General features: G+C 39.7%; 1 protein-coding gene across 4 annotated transcripts in view; it reads right to left on the reverse strand.

Moving 5' to 3' along the window:
- The window catches only part of TIAM2 (TIAM Rac1 associated GEF 2), a 163,101-nt gene that overhangs the window by 5,269 nt on the left and 134,178 nt on the right, over positions 1 to 23,654 (reverse strand). For all 4 annotated transcript variants that reach the window (XM_057364872.1, XM_057364870.1, XM_057364868.1 and 1 more), the window contains 7 exons: positions 6,775 to 6,954; positions 5,274 to 5,342; positions 4,789 to 4,914; positions 3,542 to 3,650; positions 2,769 to 2,948; positions 1,802 to 1,920; positions 538 to 646 (listed from right to left, as the gene is read on the reverse strand). In XM_057364872.1, the coding sequence (XP_057220855.1) occupies positions 538 to 646; positions 1,802 to 1,920; positions 2,769 to 2,948; positions 3,542 to 3,650; positions 4,789 to 4,914; positions 5,274 to 5,342; positions 6,775 to 6,954 (892 nt within the window). The remainder of the gene's footprint in view (positions 1 to 537; positions 647 to 1,801; positions 1,921 to 2,768; positions 2,949 to 3,541; positions 3,651 to 4,788; positions 4,915 to 5,273; positions 5,343 to 6,774; positions 6,955 to 23,654) is intronic.

Here is a 23,654-nt window from a genome sequence, read left to right on the forward strand (position 1 = left end):
GGAGTGCCCTGAGAGAGAGGAACTTGTCTGTCATCAACTTTAAGTTATTCTGTAGGTGTTTCTCCACTGAAACATTAAAATAATATTTTTTACAGAAATGGACTCTTGCTTTTATGCTCTCATTTCCACATCAAGTTTCAAGTTAAAATAATCTGGATGGGGATTTTCATGCAGTAGCTGTAAAGCAGAAGTTAGTCTGAATTCACAAGAGTAGAATAAATCATGATTTTCCAACAAGTCTTTGAAAGCCTCATTTAACAGCTTGTTCTAAAGGCTCTAATATTGCTTCTTGAAAATCACTAATTTCCATAGTTTAAATATAGGAAAGACAGCAGCTGAGTGTGGCTCACAGAGCAAACAGTACCAGCAAGCAAACAAACAATTTTTTTTCATGTCAGGAAATACAACTATGTGTTTTCTCAGATATAAGTTCACCTAGATATCATATGACTACAGGGAAGGCTTTTATCCTGTGAGAAGATCTAATGTGGCAATCTTTATATCTGAATGAGCAGAGTTATTAAGGAAGACACTTACCAAACACTGTAAGTTCAAGATCTTTCCTTGCTTTGCCCAGTGATGGAAAAGGATTCAGCCATGTAACTGTAGAGTGCATCAGAAGTTCTCCCATTGAAAGCTCTGTCACCTGTATTAAATTATAACAGTTGATAATATGAACAAACAGTATAAATACATTATTTYGGTGCTGTATTTTACACATATGTAAAACATCAATGAGTACACATTGATAACTTTAAGAATCTATGTTTTCTGTGTTTASTCCATGTATAGAAAAAGATCTGCACTACAGCAGGGAAAGGGTTAAAAACCCTTTTTAAAACAGGTTACAACTATACAAAGTAATAGTCCCTAAGTTAGGGAAGCTGGCTAGAAGTTCTTACTGTTAATAACTTAGAAGAMTATTTAGGTGATCTGATAATCTTACATATAGGCAGTTATAAACTGCCTGATTTATTAGCTGTAAGTATCTTTAATTTCTATAGAGTAATTAGTATTAATAAACACTGCAAATGGCAGAATTAATGGAGGTTTTGTACTCTAAGGCTCCTTTCTTCTGTGAGACACAAMAAAGTGCTGAAGAATATCACTCAAGGCTGTCAGGTTTTGTTTCCCCACAAATGGTGAGAAAGCAGTTAGCCAACAAGGGACAACTTGACTTTTACTAGCAGGAAAYGAAACAAATGAGATAACATCTCTCKTATCTGATATCCAACTTAAAAGATTTGATCTGCTTAGTAATTGTTTGATGTAAATGGTTAAGTTGAGGCCTTGCTGCCCCAGTTCTGGGAGATGACTGCACACAGTCTGTATAGCTAATGGGTTTTGCTCTGACAAATACCCATGGATGCCTCAGCACRGAAAGTGTAGAGAATGAGAATAACAGATCTTAATGTGAAATCCCTCGAATTGCCATTTTCATTTATACGGGTGAAAAAACATGTTAAGAACTTAAGAATTCAATAGCATAAAATCTGAATGCCTTGGGGCATGGATAATCTCTGCAACATTTTGACAAGAGTACWGAGAACTATGTCTGCTCCTGCCTGCAGTTTCTGTCAGTCCAAAAGGTGGATCTGGCAGCTGTCTGAAAATTTTACCAGAACCTACTGACAGAAAGAAACTTGACAGGCAGATACAAAACAGAAGTCAAAACATTAAAGGCGAATGGAGCAAGCCCAGCACAAGTAAGTTCCAAAAATTACTCTGAAGGAGATRAAGCTCCAACAGCAAGCTGGATAATGCTTCAAGAGTCAATGCAACGTGTTGTTTCTTCTCTTACCTCTTTCTCTGATCCACTTTGATCTGCAACCAGTTGGTCAAATACAGCGCCATAATCTTCATATATCTTCTGCATCTCATTGATGTGACTTGCTACTTTTTCCATTGCCTTCAATGCTTCTATGAGGTTTAAAAATTTCACAGCTATGTAATTCATTTGTAATTCATTAATAGGGCACTTTGTTTCTAAATGGTGCAGCATTTTAGCAGTTTAGCATCCATCCTGACCTGCATCTAAGTCCCTGATGGCTTGTTTGGGCAAGGGAACAATATTAGAAGCTCCTCTGAAGTCAGTTAGAACCTCATGAGTTTTTACTGACAATGCATTTTGCCTGCATCTGTTTTGTGAAAATGACAATTGATGCATAAAATAGATCTCTTGATTTTCATCCAGCAGCTGCTGACAGACCTGAACTGGAATTTGCCAGGGTGAACTCCCAGGTATCTAAGCCTAGAAAAGCAATCAACTCTAATTATGTTACACAAGCTCTCTACATGGGAGAACTGCAAACTTTTGACCAAGATCTCTTCTACACGAGCAAGAGTCACAAAAAGACCTCAAACAGCCAACATTTCCTTCTGTGGTGCTCCTARACTTTGACATATTTCAACAACTAAATAATTACCACAGGATGGAGCCTTGGTCAGTGTTTCTCAAGAAGGTAAAAAGAAAGAAAAAGCAACACTGTGACCTGACATGCTCCTGTGCATGAAAATAAAGATCCCAGTCCTACTTGCCATAGCAAATCATGGAACTGAATACTTCTCAAAGGGACTTGGACATAACCATGTGGACTTTTAGCTAAAAGAACAAAAAAATCTTATTATTTTTAAGGAAAGGGAGGGAATTCTCTGTAGGTTTTGGCAAGTTCTGTGCTATCAATCAGAATGCCTACCTGTATCTTCAGAAAGAGCAGGAAATAAAACTTAACTCATATTTATTCCTGTAGAAGAAAGGAATCAGTTACCTGTCAAATGATAGTGCTCCTCACTCTCATTGTCTGTCAGAGACACCAGCTCTTTTAAAAGCAGAGGATATTTCAGCACTCTCTGAACAGGCTTTATGAGATATGACTCCAGTGTAGAAGAGTGTTGCTTTGTGGGATTTCGAGCATCCAGAAAGGTCTTAAAGGCACTGTCTGTTTTGGCTAGATGCAGAAAAAAAGAAAGAAAAAAAAAAAATTGGTCAGTCATATAAGCTACAATAATTGGAAAAGCATGGAATTGCAACTTGCTTGAACCCAGCATTAAAACTCTCGCCTTTTTCAATGGATGGTTGACAGAGTAGTACACACTGTTCATTTCATAATAATTTCCTGCATTAAATAMCATTCATAAGGCCTAAGAGCAATTTTATGAAGTGAGATTATTCCTGTAATTTTTCCACTCCATTGCAGCGAATAGCAGGAGGTAATTCCTGACTTATTCTACCTTTTGTTGCTGCTTTTTGGAGCCTGGGCCTACAGACAGCACAAACTTGTGGAAGGGGTTTCTACAGCTCTCCAGGCTACTGCCTGGTGGTTACAAAAAGAATCTTATTCTTCAGGTCTATACCACACTTCAGCAGAACCTCAGATCTTAGATCTTCCTGTTGAAAGATACCTGATCAGTCTTTGTTTTGTACCAATATTTATTCCTTGATTTGTACTGATATTCTCTGCAAGTTGACAAGATTTGTTACWGTAGTTCACTGCAGCTTGAATTCATGCAAATGAATTTCAATAATAAAGACAACAGTTACCTCTCTCAAGAACTTTCTGAACTTTGATGTGGTTTGCACAGAAGCCACTATACAGTTTGAAGTGGTCAGCATAATACAGAAAGGAGCCTCCGAGGGAAAACAGCAATTTCTGAAATCAACAAAACCAAAATATTAATTCACTACTAGAACCCCAAATAAATATTCAGGCACACAACAGGCACTCAGTGGGGTGAATCTGCTATTTTTCTATATGTATATCATATATATATATATATAACATGAATACTACTGGTACTAACTTGATGATATTTTTGTATTTTGCTGAGCATGGAGGTCAGCCTATTTAGSCATAGCCTGAAATTTTCTCCTTCCTTCCTGAGCAGATATTCTGTTTTACTTTATTTTTCAGCCATCACAGGAACAAAAGTCAACAGACATAACTATGTTGTGCTGGGAAAAAAAACATAAGCAATAGGAAGCAAGAAAAAAGTGCCAAAGCCAGAAGGGACAGAGTARAACAAATACAGGATTGCTTTCCAACTGTTTTCCTTTTTTCAGGCAGGTGGTAATTACAGGACACYTCATGTTCTTGGATGAAGGGGAGGTTGGAAAGATGTGGGAGGAACTGAATAACAAGAGAGAAGGTTTTAGAAAAATTCCTTTCCAAAGCAAATATAAGACAGAGGAATAGTGATGGAGGAGGAAAGCAGTCCTCTGCCCTCTTTTAAATCAATGTTTGCTCCACAAAACGCAGCAAGTGTTCAGGAGACCTGCCAGAATTTGCACTCAGTCCTGAACCAATGATTCCATTGCCAGGGAACTTCCTCCAGTCAGGGCAACTTCTGGGTGCTGCTACAGCCATTCACACTTTGCARGCCCTCTTCTTGSACCTCACAAYGTGGGGAACTCGTGTGGCTTTGAAMAAGAAAAGCTCCCAGTCTKTAGTGGGYTGGTTGGGCASAGCAGTGRGAGGCATGGGCAGGGCAGAATTCAGCACAGCAACAAGAACTTCTCTACAAAGGAGTTCTGCCTCACAAGCACTGCCAGTTTATCAAAGTCTACTCTGCCTTTTCCCATGTTGTAACTTTTGCCATGGGAAGGAGGGAGATAAGACCATGAAAAATAGCACGTACCTTTCACTGCTGAATAGAAGTCTGTAATCCAAAGTAAAACTTCAAACATAAAAGCAAACCTATGAAACTTCTTAGAGCCAAAAACTTCTTAAAAGCAGCTTTTCACAAACATGTGCAGGCACACTACAAAGTAAGAAATGATGAAATATTTACCCGGAACTGAGATGGTGTTTCCAATGTATTAAAATCTGAGGAAGAAGATATTCCATCTTCAAGGGTCTCCAAAAACACCTTCTGGAAATCCAGCATTTCTGGCAGGCTRCCAAACAAGGACTCCATCTGTGGAAAACATCAGGCTATGAAGTACAGCACTCCATGGACATAAGAGTGGTCTTTTGAAAACAGTGGACTAAGGAGACTGCAAAGGCCAATATTGTCCTTGTTAATACTTTTCAAATGTTTTTTTAAAAAAATCCATACAAAAAGTGAAGATTTCTCAGCAGTTAATTCAGAAGAACAATTACTCCTTAAGAAAGGGAGTGACACAGACACCAGACAGAAAGGCACTGACTGCTGTCATTCCTATTGATGTTGTTATTGTTTGCTTTTTGTGTCATGCTTTCAGCAATGAAAAACCCAGGTGCCAAGGTCTTAACCCATAAAAGAGTGAAAAGGACATTTTTCAGATATTCCCTCACCTCATCCTGAGTAAGGAAGGTTTCTTTCTGAAGGGGCTCCAAGTATAGCTCAAATAGGCAGCTCAGGTCCTGCAAGAAAAAGCATTTGTTCGCTTTTTATGTAGCATTCATGTGGCAACCGTGAGGTAGGGGTGAGTGTGGGGAATGAACTAAAGATACAATTCCTTTTCAGCAACAAARTCACCTGCATGTTGTTAACACTGAAGTTTCTGCTAAATAAGCCACAAACTGATTTCAGTGTAATGTTTTTGTTTCATCCTTRAGGCTTTACAACTTGATTAAAACAAATTATATTTTAGCCTAACATGAGGAAAAAATGTTGCAGATGATAGTTTTCTAATGAGTCCATGCATATGAACAGCATCAAATATTTTAATCATGTGTTTTTAATAAACCATACAAACAGCTGCTCATTTAAACATCTGTAGTAACGTTCAGAAGGACACATAGCATTTAAAAACCCTGTAAGTTATTGAAGTGTTCAGTTGTTGTCAGGTAGGTGTGATCAAGGGCTTTTTCAGWCACTTCTTCAGAGAGCTGGAGCCACCTTTGAAGACCCACTATCCCACACCAAAGTATGACAGCAAGGCTGTGTCCCACTACGGGGCTCTCCCACCCTGGGAAGAGACAACCAGAAATTCTGTGGAATAATGAGCAGCTCCCTGACAATGCTGTAATGAGTATGTGCAAGCTGTCAGTATATTTCCTGATGCAAAATTTTATATATATCAGTGGCCTCCACGGTCATGCTTTGTTCAATGATTCTTCTAGAAGAAACATCAGGTGGACATAAATGAGGGYCCAGCATGTAGCTGTATTAGTGCCTAGGTGGATGTACAAAGTGTTTTCTTTTCCACAAACATTATGGCAGCAAGTACTGACATCTGTAAATACATGTTTTGAGATCCAGAAAAGGAGATGATCCCTTCCTGCTGAAGGTCAAATAAAATCAATATTTTCATGCTTTTTTTGGACCCAGTCACATGAATTCAGTGTTTACAAAAAGAAGTGGGATACATTGAACAAATTACTGACTTACCAGTCAAAAGAAAAATAACTTCCATGTGATGCTACAACCCACTGGACCTGTGCCTCTTAGCTTTGCTAATTCAAAAATAATCATGCACTATTTTCTGCAATTAAAATTTCTTTCTCATTTGTAGGAGACGATCCTTTTCTTCTACCAGACTTATTTTCATCTTGAAAGCTAAGGAAACATCCCCTGGAGAACCCTTTTTGTATTTCAGGTATCTTCTCCTCACAAATGATCACTYTCCAATACAACTACAAACTGACTACAATTAATGCTACTACATCAAATCCTACACCCTCCATTACAGAAGCAAGTCTGCCACAAACAACAGGAACAATTAGATAAGGAGACTTTGTAGGTTATGGCCCTCGTAGAGGGCTGGTTATATAAAGACAAGATCAAAATTCATTACAACCATCCACAAGTCATGGTCAGCTTTGAAAACAAGTGAGCCAGACTTTTTTTTACCTTGACATAAGACTTCTCAGTGTCCATAAGCTCTTGGATGACCTTCCTCAGTCGATCTGCATCAGAAAGGTGGCGAGCCAGCGGTCGTGGAGGTGGATCCTGGTTGTCCTTCTGCCCTTCCATATTGCTTGCTTGGACTTCTTGGAAGTTTCGGCACAATGCACTGATCTGTTCTGCACTCTGTTGAGTAAGAAGAAACAGACAAAAGTTGATGTTTTAGAATACAAATTGTACTACAATTACTTCTAAATTCCTCCAATTTTGCTCTTGTTCCAAATTCAGGGKCCAGAGCATGCCATTGATTTTTGTCAGATGTGTACCTTGACAGCTTTGAACATCTTTAATTTATATCAGAAGCAGATCACAGCAGTAAAAAYAATTTAAAATTTGCTAGCGATTTTCCAGCACAAATTATTTTCAGTCTTCCAATACAAGCTCATGGAATGCAAAAGGTGAGAGAGCACTCAGATATATCACATACTTTGATTCTTATGGCACTAGCATCACACTGTTGTCCCTCTCTGACTTTGCAACACTCACTGCATCAAAATAGAAAAAAACAGCAGATAAATATCTTATAAGCATCCAGAATAATTTTTTTATTTTTCATCTGCTACCTATATTGTGTTGTGTGTTTTGTTGTTGCTTTTTAAACAATGAGACATGGAGCTGAGGGCTCAGATTCCAATGTCCATAAGTGTCAAAAGATAGTCAGATGCTTTCTCTCCAAGGAGATAACTACATATCAGGATCTTTTGCTTTCAAAAAAGGCAAACAGAAAACGAGATCTTTGAGACTCTTTAGAAGAATGATTAAAATCAAACCAAACAAAAAAAAAAAACCCAGAAAATTTTCAAGCAAGGTAAGAACTGAAGACAGAACAATAGTTAATCTTAAATGTTCAAATGTCAGATATTTGCCATGTAGTYCATATCACTCTGTGGCTTCCCAGCTCCCAGTTTTGAAAAATGCCACCACTCTAAAAAAAATTAAGTTATTTTCCTCACTGATATGTGCTACCAGCTTCATAATCCAGTACAATGACAACTTGCAGGACTAYGAAATTTAGATACATTTAATATTTTCAACACTTATTAGGACCCAACAAAATGCAATATAAATTGCATAGTGTTTGATAGAATTACAGCTCTGCACTGATATATTTAAAAATTATAGTCAGTCTTTGACACTGAAATTAATTAGTGGTTTGTAGACAAATCATTTAGGAAGTGGTGTCTTTGTACGTGGGTGATCTTAAAGCAGCTTCTAGACAACTGAATGCCAAAGCGCTTCAGTTTTGGTTTTTTTTTTTGTTTCTGGTGTCAGAAAGGTCTGTATTTGTATCTGAATGTTTCAGATTTTACACTCTCTACAGCTCAAGATGTGTGTGGGCAGCTTGATTTACATCAGCCTGATGAGTGATCAAGGACACAGGGATCAGGGATGCAAGGCAGCCTACTGAAAGCAGTCACAAGCACCATCATCAGGCACTTTTACAAGGAACAGTTAGGAGTCCTCTGTTCCTCCTCAACCACCTTTGCATATAGAGCAGGCAGACATTGGGGAACATGCTATTTCTACATCCCCTTGACTTTTGGGGTCAGGGCTGCATCTGTCACCAAGAATCACTGTATGGGAAAGCATATGGAAATAGATGATACTCCTGAACATAAACACTTTTTGATCACCTAAGCAATATAATCTTGCTGTCAGAAATTGTTCTGCATAGCTGGCTTCAGCCCAAGGCACAGGATTACCTCGCAGGCACTGCCAACAAGCACTGATTTTTATAAACTTTTATATGTTCCTGAATATGTTTGCAAATTTGGCATTAAAAATATTGCCCTTGACCTCCCTGCTCACAGGATCCTGTCTTTTCATTAAGTGTTGCTCTTCAGTGTCCTTCCCTTTATGGGACTCTTCCAGACTCTGCAATATCCAGACCTCACTCTTTGTATCCATTGTACACACTTGGGTCAAAGCAAGCATGAAATGATAGTCAATCACAGGACAAAGGTGTTTCATATTCACTCATTTGTATTGCATGGGCCACAGGAGAGGAAGAAACCCATTTTGCCAGTGGAGCCACTGGTTCTCGACAAAGACCCTGGTGTAAATGAGACACCTCATAGCAACAAATAAGTAGAGAAGTATAAAAAAAATTCTTCCTCTGCATTTCTTCATAAAACACTCTTACCACCTAGGCTGGGATCTCTACCTTCTTTCCCTAGTGCTCTGGATGCTGCTTTCTGCCTCRGACACTAAACAATTTCCTGCTCTTTTAAACTGTTTAAAACAGATCTTTTCCCGAAAGTGTCTAGTGACAAGCCCTAGGATCACCTCTTTTCTGTCTTGCGTGAGTGGGCAGGAGAGGCTCAGCTTCTGCTCTGTATTTGGGACTGCCCTGCCTGTATTTGGGATTTCAAAGCCARCTGGGCATTCTGGATGTCAAATCAAAACTTTTTAGTCCTGTGCCCTTAARCCAAGAGGTCTCAAAAGGAACCCCCTGTTGATACTACACACATMCACCACAATCTTGAATTAAGGAGAGAATTAACCCTGAATTTGCTCTGACCTTGACATTGGAATGGCAAGATATGACTGTCAAATAAAACTGATAAATTCCTCAAGCACAGAGCTGCTTTTATTTGCACAGGACCAAAACAGTACTTAGAAAATAGTAAAAAATTATTTATTCCAACCTTTAGAGTGTACAGCTCATTAGAATAAAAATATTTAAGTTGGTATAAAGAAAAGTCCAGATAATTGATTATGGATAAGGCTGCAAGGTAGTTGGGTATAGATAAAAGCTAAGGAGAAACTACAGTGAAAGCAACAAACTTCCTCCAAAATCCATCACTTGACCTTAGGTTTGCTGCTTTCAGCAATGTGTAGAGGGGTTGCAAGCAGTTTCAGCTTACCTTTGGCATTGAACAGCAGACAGATAAGGCTAAATATTCAAAAAACAACACTAATGGTGCTAGAGTTTTGAGAGACAAATGGAGTTTATGCAAGGCTTTAAAAAAAAACAAAAACAAACACATATACTTGCATTTCAGGGAGAAGGAATATAAGGAGAACCATGCTGGCTTACTGGCCATATTCAAGACTTTTCAACAAAGCTGTATAAACCCTTCTACAGTTCTAACAGTCAGGGGAAGCAACCTCCTGCCCAATACTCTCTTGGCCTTTTAGAAAACAGAAGGATGTGTAGAAGTAGCCTGGAGAAAAATTTCTTTCATCCCCCCATGTTTGAGACTCAGACTTCGGTTCCACATCCTTTTGCGGGGAGTATTCTCTATGAATGTGGATTGTTCAAAGTAACCTTAGAGGGGAAAGTTCCAGTCTACATAGATGTCACCTTGACCCACAGCAGCCAACCACTGCAGTGGTGCTCAGCTTGTCAGATGGAGATGCAGCACATTCCATTTTCAGTAACAGTTCTGATAAGAAATATTACAGATTATTCCCCTAAAGTAAGCAAAAAGATACTCTCACAAGGATGTCTTACAGATTTTCTTTACTCCTTGCAGACAAGCATATCATAATTTGAGGCTGTGCTATCCCCACCAGAGTAACAAAACCCCATAAAATTAATCAGTGAGAGAGCAGAAGACATTAATCAGCATTGGTTAAGAACTAGCACAACGATTTCATGGCTATCCTGTGACTTTCTACCAAATTATACTGATTGAGCACAAATGCTACACAAGGTCAATTAGTGTTACAGGGTCTCTGCATGCTGCTGTTTACTTTACCCTCATTTATACATATCATGTACTCTGCCAGTCTGTCAGAGTTTGTTGGAAAAGGTGATAAAAAGAAATATTTTGAGTAGGCTTAGAAAACTCCACATTTAAGAAAGACRTGAAAGCCATGCATGTCCTTTGAAGAGTTTCAAGGATTCTGTACCCTTGTGCAGGACACAGACCATATCTATGGGGTGCATCACYGATCCTTTGAATTGCCTATCCTAAGAGAAAACATGCTCAGGAACATCCTGCAGAAACAGATTAGACTTGTRCCCTCTAAAAATGAACAGCTAACACATCAGCTCTGTCKGATGCGTGTACTTCCAGGAAGACTRAAGGCACCGGTCAGCAGAAGAAATAAAATTACATGGCATTTTGAGCAATGAACTGCTGGCCTGAGACCCCTTTACAACCCTCGTTCTTTATAAAAGGAAAGCTCTTGGAGATGTCCATTCCTGATACTTTGTGTTAGGAGGTGTTTCTCTCCAGAGCAAAGGTAGCCCTGACAGTCACCATTTTTTTGTGGGTGCATTATCTATGGGCATCTCTGGCATCTCCTCAGGCTGGGAACTATTTTGTAAGCAAGCAACAGAAAAGGTTAGAAAGTTGCAGGCCTTAGCTTCCTTAAAGACCCCAGAAAAAAGTTGCTCTATGTTACACACCAATACAGTACCTCACTCCTCTAATTTGTTCATCAAAACTGAAAAATGTCAGCAGAGCTTTAYTGAAAAATACCTTATGGTATTTTCACCATAGATGTTGGGCAAAAGTGCTGCTCAGCTTTTGGCAACAGAAGCTAAACCAAAGCAGTAGCCTCAGTCATAACTTCTCCTTTCTGCTCTTTCTCCTTCTTTTCCCAACTTAAAGGCCACTCAGAAAATAAAATTGTTCCTGACTGACAATGAAATTCTAGGGTCTGCTTTGTTTCAATCTCTCTCTTGAATGTCTTTAAACTTTGCTAAAAGAAGGGCATTTTTTTCAGTGTCTACTCAGATCCTTCATAGCAATAAGCAAAGCAGAGTTAGAATTACRTTTTAAGGAGGGAGAGGCAAATCCTCTGCACCACAGTATGAGAAGCTGCCCTGCTAGACATAACAAGATTGTGCAACAGGCARGGAGTTAACAATGAACTTTTGTCTTTACATTAGAATTTCCCAATTTCAGAGATACTTATGCTAGTAAATCAACCTAACCCAATTAGGTATCACCAACCTCATTTAGAATTATCATAAACACAATAAGAAAAGGGGCTGATGACCCAGTAATTCTTTCCAGAGAACACAGGGTAAGGCCTGAARGAAGGCTGAACATACAGCTCTGTAAAAGAACTAAGATACAACCCACCTGATGTGGTACCTGAGCTACTGATATTTGCATGCTGGCAAATCTTCCCTCTCACTTGTCAGAGAGATGCCCATCTTTCCCCCTGAGTACAGAAGAACCACAGGTGCTGACTGAGGTGCTTGACTGAAGCTCTTGTTACAAACCCAGCCATGCAGCAGGATCTGGGCCCAAGAGCCTGCACTGACCAGGTCCCCAGGACAAGCAGCAACCACTGAGTTCACAGAGGCTGTRCTCAGTTTCTCTAGAATCAGTCCCCAAAGTCATCTGACTCAACTCATACCAAAGTGAAAAGCAAAACAGAAGTTATTTCCATCACAGGATACTAAATCCTGACTACACAAAATGTAAAGATGAGAGTGTCAAGAAAAAAAAAAGAACCCTGACAGCCCAGGTCACAGAAAGGGAAGTCTCATGAGGTAATATCAAAGCATACAATAAAAATTTTCCCAGACCCTGATTTTGTGAAAACATTGTCAGTTCTTCCTTCCCCTCAGTTCTTATCCTGATGTTGTCAATTTTAATGCAAAARGCTCATGTATTTTTCTGCCCCCTGTGTAATACATATATACAGCCTTCTTAAATTTTGCAGCAATACCTTGATCACARACTGTATTTTTCCCTTCCTATTTCCACAATACTTATTTGTGAGAAAACAGAGAAACAGTTAAAATATTCATGTTGCAGTTACTTCCAAATTTCCATGAGGATTTTTTTTTTTAAAACCTTCCCACCTCTTGTCAAAATATGAATCTTAGTCCTTTYTCTGAGAGATGCAAGAAATAACGATTTACTTGAGCCCAGCAGCAAACAGTGCAGGCAACCAACCCACCCTTCCCTCCCCCAAACTTCAGAAACCCCAAGCCTTTTCCCATGCAGAGCAGCGGCACAAACTCACCCACCAACAACACATTGCCAGAATCCATTATTTGATTACTAACGCTGGGACAGTCATTACTTATCCAGCCCAGGCTGCTCGGATGCTCCTGCAGCCCCATCGCTCCGGCTGCTGGAGCAGCACCCCCGGCCGAACCGCGCCGCTGCACAACTCACCACAGAGAGCATCCTGTGCAGGGAGCCGTACGCTGCCGCTGCCTGCTGCTGCGTTTTGCGAGCCAGCGCCAAACTCTTAGCTCTGGTTTTACTCCTCCTGAAGGCGGGCATTGTGGCTCCGGAACGTAAACTTTGCCAAAGGAAAAGGGCCCTCGGAAGGAAGGCACGGGCTCTGCGATCCCCCACGAGCGCACCTTCCTTCTGAGCTCAGCTGCACAAGTTTCTCTTTTGTGCTGATTAACCAAAATCTGAGGCGCTGACAACATCTCAAGCGAGGCTAAGCAGTGCTGTATGAGCGTACAGACAGACCTGCCATGCCTCCCTTTCCTGCTACAAATGAAGGAAAAGGATGCTGGATGAGAAGATTCTTTTAGAAATAGCTTGATGTAGTGAGTGCAGGACAAAGTGCAGTTATGACAAGGTTTGAGAGGAGACGGGTTTGATCTCCCCAGAAATATACCTGCCTCCCTGCTCGTGAAATTTACTGCATAAACAAAACATCAGGTGCTTTGAGAAAGTTAGCCAAATACCTAAAAATATCTAGAGGGTGCTGACTGCCCTGAAGGTCAGCATGATTTATCAATAGCACTGATGCTCTGTCAAGGGTATTTGCTGCTAAATGTTGTGGCATACAAATGCTCTTACAATGATAAAATGAAAAACAAATAGGCAGCTCTCTGGATGATTTCTTTATGTAATTATGCTTGTCCTTTGTTTGAACTTTTTAGCCATAATTACATCAATYGAAAGAAATTTAAAATGAGCTTAGTAATACATTCAGGCTTGAAACTAAGAGTCCTGATGTTGACATATTTACACAAAACCAATTGGGKCTACAGATAGATTACTCTAAGAACAATGCAACTTTAAATAAAACATTATAGGACATGACAACACTGAACTGAAGAGATAAAAGATCGACAAAGCAATTCATTAATAAAAGGAGAACTACACCAGTGGCATAATAAAACACAGCAACTCCCATGTTGCCCAGTCACAGCACTCCTACAGTGCAATGAAGTTGAGCTGCAAGGCTCCATTCATCACTGCCCTTGCCAGCACCTCTTGCTCTCTAGCAAACTCTTCTCTTGAGCTGAAATGATACACCAAGCCTGGGTATCCACATCTTTGGTTATGTTGCACTGCTTCAGAGGTTTCAAGGATAATCACCTTCATACAAGCAAGGGAATAACACAGCTTTCTCCTTTAATTACTGCAATTAAACTTAGATCCATTTCTTTCCAAATCATTAGCACAACTTGACAGCTCAGCACTTGCCAAACTGTACAGCTCAGTCRCTGAGAGGCTGCCTATCAGAGGAAAAATTATGCAGGAGCCCTGAAACAACATGCTGCTGATAAGACATGCAGAACACATCCCAGCAGCAGGAACCTCTTGCTTAGTGGATGGACTGTGCCCTTTCTTCCTCTTGGAGACACATCAGGTTCACTGGGTGAGAAGACTATGACAGAAAATTGAGGAAATTATCTCAAAGGAACAAGAGAGATTTTGCCTGCTCCCCAACATTTCATTTTTCAATGGATGTACAGTCTGGTTTGAAAATGCAGTTACAYAGACTATTGTGCAGCATGTGCAAGGCTACTGCTCTTATCCACCACTAGTGGTTGCCTCTGCAGGAGTCCACAGATCCTATGAATCCATAGAGCCAGTCTGAAGATAAGAAGCAAAATTAAATAAGTAGTTTGTGGAAATTCATCGTTTACAGTGCTGCATATGGCATTTTAAAAATAACACAGGACGGTCACCAGATCCACGTGCATTAAGAGTATAACTATACTTTCTTTAGAGGTATTGTTCCTTTGTTTCCTATCTGCATTAGTACTGGCACTTTCAGGCTCTGTTTTTCTAATAGATACATGTTAAAACACAGCTGATCCATTGGGACCAAGGGAAAAAAAAAAAATGGTTGCTAAATTTCAGGTCCAAGCAATATCCTCAATCTTGATGAAAAACAATGACAGGCCTTTTTAATTCCATATTAGGAAGTTATTCTTCCCCAGATTTGCTAATTAAGCCTGCATTATTAGCTAGCCATATGCCAGCTAAAAGATGTCACCAATTAACAGCTTTTTTTAATGTGTATTCATTAGAAAAAAGACAATTATGTTTCAGTAATCATTCCAACTCCTATTGAGKGACTTGGACAAATCAAAAAAGGGAACAACACAAACTAAAGTAAAACAAATGAATGAATGCTTTTAATTTAGCCTTTCTTTTTTTTTTTCTCCAGGAGCACACAAGCAGCACTCAAGCACTTTTCAAAAACATGAAATAATCCATCACTTTGAAATATTTTTAAGATCACTGGAAAAATGACATAGCCCTGTTTGTTCCTGTGTACGTTGAATAATGCACATTCCTTGTACAGACATCTGGTTTTCATCTTTCTATTTCAGTGGCACCGGGCTTGATAGTTACCATAACAGTGACATCCTTCATAATGCAGGCTTCCCTCTATTGTCCCACTCTGTGTAGGTGTGCTTATCTGCATCCAGCTCATTTCCCATCCTGCTTTTGCCCTTAATGCATGAAGGTAAAAGGCTAATTTTGCTTCCTCAGTGTACATTTCAAATGAAAGGAAATGGGGGCTTGCCTCCAGGACAACCCTGAGCACTTTTGGGCCACTTCATAACATCAGTCTGGACCAGTGCTGACACAGAAACGTAATTCACATGCACAGCATATATATGTACACACACACACACACACACATATATACAAATATGTAGTATGTACTTACGCACCCTGCACTGACAGGACCTCTGCAGTGTTAGTGGTCTCTAAGCATCCTAAATTCAGGATTAATACAGCTCGTCTCCAGAGCTCCACACTGATCTAGAGGGAGTCTGTTTTTTACTTTTTTAACTGTGGGCGGATGATTTTTCTGCATATTTTCCTGTCATGCTTATTATACTAATAACATGGTTTTTAAATGCCTTCAAAATGTATTTTGAAGCATAATTGACCAYAGTGAAGACACTTGCTTTAATTCCAGTGATAAAAAAAAATTAGTTAGCATTCCAAATGTTCAAAATAAATTCTTGTTTTATTCTTATTTTCAAGCATCTTAACTATCGTTTGTAACATTCCCACTCAAAGTGTTTTGWGCTGAATGCAAAAACTTTTCTCAAAAGCAACTTAGAATTAGAAACTATGGCAACCACTTAGACATTATCTTTGCWGTTGCATTCATATTTCACAATATAGTTTTGCAGTGTGCCATGTTTGGAGGCAGAGAAGGCAACAGGTATCTGTTCCTGTTAATAGGCAGCATATTGCATTCCAAATGTTAAAAGATGCAGCAACTCCCCTGTAAAGACAAATACAGATTCTCTGAACTCTACACCAGCCTCTCCCCAGGTTTTGGCAAGGCTTTCAGGCACTACAGCAGGATTCTGCTGTCTCAGAAGGAAATAATCACCATGTGAGAGGATGTCTATGGCTGCTCACAGTATGTAAATAAGAGACAATAGGTAACAAAACATGAAAATCTAGTGGAACCTCCCTGTGCATTCGACTCAACTGACTCCTTACTTCTTTTTWAATTCTTCTGCCTCTTCCATTCTTTCAGATTCTTTTTTAGTTATCTTTTATTTTGCAGAATCTRTTGAAGGTAGCAGATTTTTTTCAGTTTTGAAAAAACTTCAGGTCTACCTTTGTCGTTACATGTTCCTGACAGAGCAAAATAGAAACGAAAGCCTCAGTAAAGTTATGATGATACCCAGGCTGCAGTATTTGACTGAAATCCCATATTGAAATTTTGTGCAAGTTAAAAGTGTATCCTATGGGTGACTGCTGGGCATATCACATACCTTGGCACACACTAAAATTGGGCTTAGATGCTTTTGCATCCCAAGGAAAAAACACATATTTTAYTGTCAGCATTGCAACTGAAGAGTATCTTGATTTTTCAAACAAAACAAGCAACTGACTGAACATTCTGCAGCTGGCAGAGAGATTATCCAGCTCCCTGGGTCTGTCAGAAGTGTGATTAGATATCTTTGCCTTTCACTGCAGTGAAGGGTTGCCGTCATATCCTGCACTGCAGGTGACCGGGGCTGCTTTTGGAGGCCCAGGGTGGTGGGCTCCCAGGCAGCTTCCTGCCCTTCATCAGTGAAGTCACGGGTGTCTCCAGAGACACTGTTAACCATATCCTGTCGCAATGATTCAGGACTGCTATCATCTGCTTGCCTTTTCACCTGCAGGTAAGCCTTATGGATTTTTCCCATATGAATACAAAGAAAAGCTGTGCTGTAAGTCAACTCCCACTGGCTTCCTTCATTTGCAAGCATCAACACAACACAATTTCTTTTCCTGATCAAAACCATCTGCATGTTTTACACCAAGAGYTGTCTCAGTGCTTGTGAGAGGACATTTCCTTCAGTTGGAGGAAAGACAATAAATACCCCCTCTCCCCAAGCCCCAGTGACCCCATGTGATAGCACAAAAAAAAGCACCACAAAGTCACACCTTTGCAGGCTGTGGGATAATGCACAGGCAAGAACTGCACAGCATCCCTTTGGTGTTCTTTCCTGCCGTTCTTGTGCTTCCCTACCAGAAGCTATACTAGCAGGTCTGCATCTACAGCCTGACCTGGTTTCAGGTTCACATCACATACAGAACTTGCCATGCTTCAAGCTTTGTGGCTTTGAAGCTCCTTTGCTGTGTTAGCGAGACTCACAACCCTTATATTTGAATTTTGGGCCATCCATGACRGATGCAGAACTGCAGGATCAAGGCAACACAGTGAAATCCAGGACTGGGCAATAGAACTCACTGGTAGGTTTACAGCAAGCCTTCTGTAACCTATAGTCCACCAGTTTTGGTGCCTTCTCTGAGCAATAGATTAATATATGGAAACCTAGATTAATTAGCAGAATTCTTATGGACTTTTACCAGGCTGCAGTTTCACTGATACCCTTCTCAAAAGGCACAGGAAGACAGCAGGGGCCCGGCAGTGGCTCCACRCTGCTGGAGCCACCAGCTCTGGCAGGGGTCACCATAGGCTGGGCTGTCTGCAAGGGAAGCACAGTAATTAGCAGAACTCCCCACAGGTTTGTCATGTTTCCATGCAGAACTGTCCCCTCCAGGCACAAATGAATCAAGGAAACCACTGCTGAGAAACATGTTATTTTCTCATGTTAGCTCTGAGATTCCCTAAATGCATGTCACATCTGGAAGAAAATGACACTTGGATTGCAAAGGCTATACATGATTTTGAGAGTACCATGCTGTTAATCCCCCTCCTACAAAGGGGAAAAAAAAAGATGTTAATTGCAGACTACTCCCCAAGCTTTTGGATCTCATCAACTGCTGAAGAGAAGTTWCATTATTAAAATAAAGGAAAAATCCTTAATGTCTTATGGATGCTGAGTAAACCTTCAGGCAGGCAGCTCTCCTGCAATTAATGACRTGCTGTGCAAGTGGAACTGCCCGGGCAAGGCAAAACAGAGCTAATGAGAAGCCATCACAACATTCCACTGGAATTGACTCTGTGCAAGGGGTGGGTTGGGGCTCTGTTGAGCTTCTGGTCATTTCTGCTTGGCTTTCTCCTGACGGAGCTCAACAATTGGTGTTTATTTGATTAGTACTAACATTCCCTTCCCAAGATTTTTTGGGTTTTAYAGTCTGCTTAATAAAATTACTTACACAATTCCCCCCTCTACCCCTCCAGTTTTCCCACAGTTTTGCTTCAATGATAATGTTTCTTTGGGGGTGTTCTGCAGGTAGGCATCACTAACTGACCAGCCAGAATGATGCCAAATGGAGAAAAATGAAGCTCTGAAATCTAGGAAACACATGTCAACTCACATGCATAACCACACCATCCTCAATGCGACCAAAACACAATTCATGCTTGTCAGTTTTTGTTTTATGCATCATATAATTGCAAATCTTCCTTCTAATTCACTATATTTTGTTAAATCTTTAACTTTCTCTCTGAAAAGTCATACTAGGAAACTGTTTAATTTTGGTGGGAAAGAATAAGCAYTTGACATTTACCCACTAAAAGATGACCATCCACTGCTTATGTACACATATTCAGACTGATAGCCCTGAGAGTGATGAGTGTCATCACCAGATCAACACAAATAAATGAACCACAGCATATACATTATATATAATATGAATGGTCCATTTCATAAATAGGATTACAAGTGCTGACAGTGGCAGTAGAAGGCAGTTGTGTGTGTTTGGAATAACAGTGCCTGATGTTATTATGTAAATGCCCTGAACTACACCACAGCACATCTGCTACTGATCACAATGTACAATGTTTTCTAGGAATAAAGCATAGGAATACATCATTTCTAGCACCCACTTGCATTCTTCTGGAAGATAAAATACCATTCAAATCTTCCACAAACATTGCACAATTGCATGAATTTTCTTCTGGGATTGGGCCAYATGAGTAGTGATTACTAACTATTTTCCACCCCTGCCATTTCATGGCAACTGCCATAGTAGCCCACTTCCCCTCCCCAAAAATCAATCCATGTTTTTTTTCCTGAACAACTGAGCATTCAGGCAGACCAGCAATGGGATACATATTCTTTCATCCAGGTTTGAACCTAGACCTACTGTACCTTAGGATTTGTAAATCCTAAATTATYTGTAAATCCTTAAATTATTCTGTCTGCAGGAGAAGCTGATTGCTATAGTCCTACTGCTAATGAAGAGTTTTAGAAATCAGCYTTAGATAGTTTGAAGATGAAATACTAATTTCTTCAACTTCTGAAAACCACCCCTCCAATACATGGCCATGTTGTATATACAACAAGAGGCCAAAATCACAAAATGAAGCAAAYTCTTTACAATACTTGCTGATTTTCATTACAGAAATAGCTGTGTGAAATTAGCTGACAGGTAACAGAAGGATTTCCTTTTTGAAATCCCAACACATGTATTTGCATCAGCTGAAAGCACTCCTTTGGTACACTTCTTAAGGTAGCTGCATGATGTAGAACTTGGAAGATGGGTTTGTTTTCTGACCCAGTCTCTCTCCCTCCATTCACAGCTCCTGGGTGCCATCAGATATGCAAATGAGCTGCTCAATTGCATGTGTGCTTTAGATTGGAAGGGCTACAAAAAAACTGAAAGTTGCCCAAATCAGGCATATTTGCACGTTGGCTCCTTGAGCACAAAAAGCAGCACTATGTGCTGAGAGACCAAAAGTCAGATTTGTCACCATGGTCCCAGACATTCTGACTTCATGGAAATGTACTTTGCACTGGCAAAAGGAAGAATGTCCACAACTTGCATCACAATAAACAGAATACACAAGCTTCAAAAACACTGGAAGGATGATTTGATATAAAATAGGAAACTCAAGCATCTAAAAATCAGACTTCTGAAACACATAAAGACATATTTTTTCTACCTTTTTTTTCTACCTTTTTTTTGTCTGCTATATTTGTAAATATGGGCATTTCAAGCAGGGCCATCATATCGACCTGGACCTCATCCCCATGAAAAGCTGAAAGCATTTGATGAAAATGCTCCCTCCTGCAGAAGATGCAGATTTGTGTTTGCCAAAGGTGCCATGAACTCTGCTGATCAGACATAACAAAAATTCTCATTTCCTTATCAGATGAAGAGAAAGTGGATATGGTTGTCAAACAGGAGTGGAATATKAATTAGATGACATAATCTAAATAAGCTCAAACTAAGGAAAGGTGTTCAGGGATTTTTAACCTGACTTCTGTTCATTGCGTTAAGAATGGTATTCCCAAGGAAAAGCGAAGTTTGTTTACTGTCTCTGCAGTGTATAGAATTTTTTTTTTATTAAGAGTTGATGGGGATATATTTGTCCTCACATACACACAGTCATGTATGATCTGAGTAAAATGACTATTTCAAGAGGAAACAGCAATTTCCCCAAGTTTCTATATTCAACTTATTCTCAGGTTCAATTTTACTTCATTATTTGAAAGAAATACCATTTCAAATGCACCATTTCAAATGCATTACTAAAGGAAACCAGTTGGCCATTCTTTAGAGAGCAAATTCTTGTTAATATTTAAAGTTTCTCACACAGAAGCTTCTATTTCTGCACCTGGAATRTTAATTTTTGAAGATGCTACCATAAAACCACTTTGCATTCATTGACTATTTATATAATAATTAAAAGCCATCAGATTAGGTATTTTTACTGGGTTTCTTGAGTTTCTTAAAGTCCTTTTAAGATACAGCTGAGGATATAATGAAGTTACATGAAAAATTTGCAGTGAGTACATCCTAAGGTTTTTTCTTACAATGTGKAAAATACTTTAAGTGAAAATACATCTTCCCTTTCTCACACATGCATACTTCTTTGTGTCTGTTAGAATTTAATATGATTTCAGAAATGTGCCTCTCTGATGATACCCAAAAGATTCAGAGCGACCAAAAGTCAGATCACWGCAGTCTTTCTAGAGATCTTGGAATAATAGTTAATTATATGGTAAAATTTCCCCTTCTAGCTATGTTCCATAAAAGGTTATTTTTAATACCCTGAAAATACGAAGTAAAGATAAGCAAGTTAGTAACAGACTACTAAACTTACCCCTAAAAGAAGCAATGGGCTAGAGAAAACATTTCTAGCCAATACAGTTTGCAATGAGAAAGTAGCTAAAGGAAAAGTTGCAATTTTTGTTCATTAGGCTTCRTGCTACTTTGATGTACAGAGAGCTTGATTCTTGGGAACTGCCAACATACAGGATTTAACTGAGCACCAGGAGCACAGATAATTAGTTCTCAAAATGATTAAACACAACTAAACTTAATTACACTGACAGGCATGCTCAATTCCCAGATTTTCTGAGGTCAYATATTCTTCTGTCAACAGCACACCTACATACTCCAGAACCAACAGTAGTGAGCACAACATGCTACTGCCACATAAACAGTATTTTAACACAGTGTGAAAATGTACTGCACCAAAATGTGTTAGAAGCATAATATCTATCCCTCTTAAATAAAATTGAAAATGAGGCTAAAGATATTAAAGTACAAATGGGGTATCCCAGAGAATACAAAGCTGTTAGAAGTAATGAGCATCTGGAATGGAAGGTTCTTGATATCCATGTATTTTTAATAATATTTTATAACTTAAGGAACAGCTTCCATTTCTGGAACGATACTACCCTCTCTTACCCTCCTAAKTCATTTGTTAGCTCTCAGATGAAAGACAAACATAGAACTATCCTAAATACATTCATTTCTCARTCTACAAAAAAAAAGTCAGTGAATGACTCACTGAATGAAGGCACGTTTTAATGTAGTACACATGCAACAAAAGACTTCTTTGGGATTACRAGGCACTTCTGAAATGTCTCGCTGTGCTTTCAGTTAAGATGATACCTAACCTCAGCTTGATATGAGATGAAGAAAATAGTGAAAAGCAAACAAACAAAAATGCTCCAAACAAGAAACACAAAATCCAGAAATCAGACATGCAACCATTAAATCCAAAGCTTTAAGACTGTTTTCAAATTACTTACATGATATGGGACAAAAATCAACCAAACTTCGAAGGAGCCTGCTCCCTCAGAGCCAAACAATTACATCTACACTTGCTGCCAACTGGAAARTGAGCATCTCTAGCTGTGTCTCCCCTGAAATAATCCCAAATTGCCTGTTCCTCCAGGCTGTGCTCAGAACCTCAGCACCACCAGTGTCTCCTCCCCAGAGCTGTGCTTGCAGAGCTCCTCTCCCCCATACTTCTGCAGCATCGCCTACTTGCCTACTGCACTAACCGTGTCCCACAGGCGTGGGAGGTCAAGTCAGCACATGCAGGAAACAGAAGGCAAAGGGGAAAAAATCCACAAACCCAAATCCAGATGCTATGCTTTTCAAGGCTGCACAGTTTCCTCAAACTAGCTTTTATTAGCAATAGTTATTATTCATCTGGTGAGCAGTCCCAAATCACAGCTATAAAAACAGAAATMATTTTAATTCCTGTTATACACAATCACAAAAGCACGTACAATACACACCACCTGAACTTACTGYTCGGTTTGGGTTTTCTTTACTTCTACATCTGTTGGAGATATCAAAAGGGTCAGACAAAAAACTCTGACGGTAATAAGCACCCTCYAGCAGAAAGACAGCAATCAATTACAAACCATTTGTAGAAATTGTAGAGCTGTCACAGACTGGTTTACAGCTGCAGTCCAAGTCAGATTGTCTCTGACTGCCAGGCTGTTTTCCACCCTTGCACCTACAAAACTAGGACAGCCTCAGATAATTTTTAAAATGACACTAGCAGACCTCCATGTCAGCTCAAGAAGTGAACTGCAATACAGAATGRGCAATTACTTCAGCAAATCATGCAAAACCCCTAATAACTGCTGCATCTGACAGATTTGAGGCTGCAGGGAGGGCAGAGAGCAGACCTGTCCATTTTCCTCTCTTTTTCTGAATGTTAATTGCAGCATGTAATTTAGAGCATTGGAGCAAAATTAGTGCATTAAGAGTAACTGCTAGTGTACATCAATTGTCCTCTGGGTATTTAAACCCTCAGAACTCTCCCTAATTTTCTGGCACCTGGTGTATTTGACACAGGCAATCAGGATTGGCTTTGTTCTTCTGCTAAAGCAAAGCTGTTGCCCCAGAATCTCCTCCTCTCCAGCAGGACAGAAGGTCAGCATTTTCGTGTACACAGTGCATAGGGGGCAGCAGATATTCCAGGCAAGCAAGGCACCCCAAGAAACCCAGGAGAGGCTGGCCTGG

The sequence above is a fragment of the Malurus melanocephalus genome, unplaced genomic scaffold, assembly GCF_030028575.1.
Source record: "Malurus melanocephalus ecotype Western Australia unplaced genomic scaffold, MMel_1.1 scaffold_43, whole genome shotgun sequence".
NCBI classification, from domain to species: domain Eukaryota; kingdom Metazoa; phylum Chordata; class Aves; order Passeriformes; family Maluridae; genus Malurus; species Malurus melanocephalus.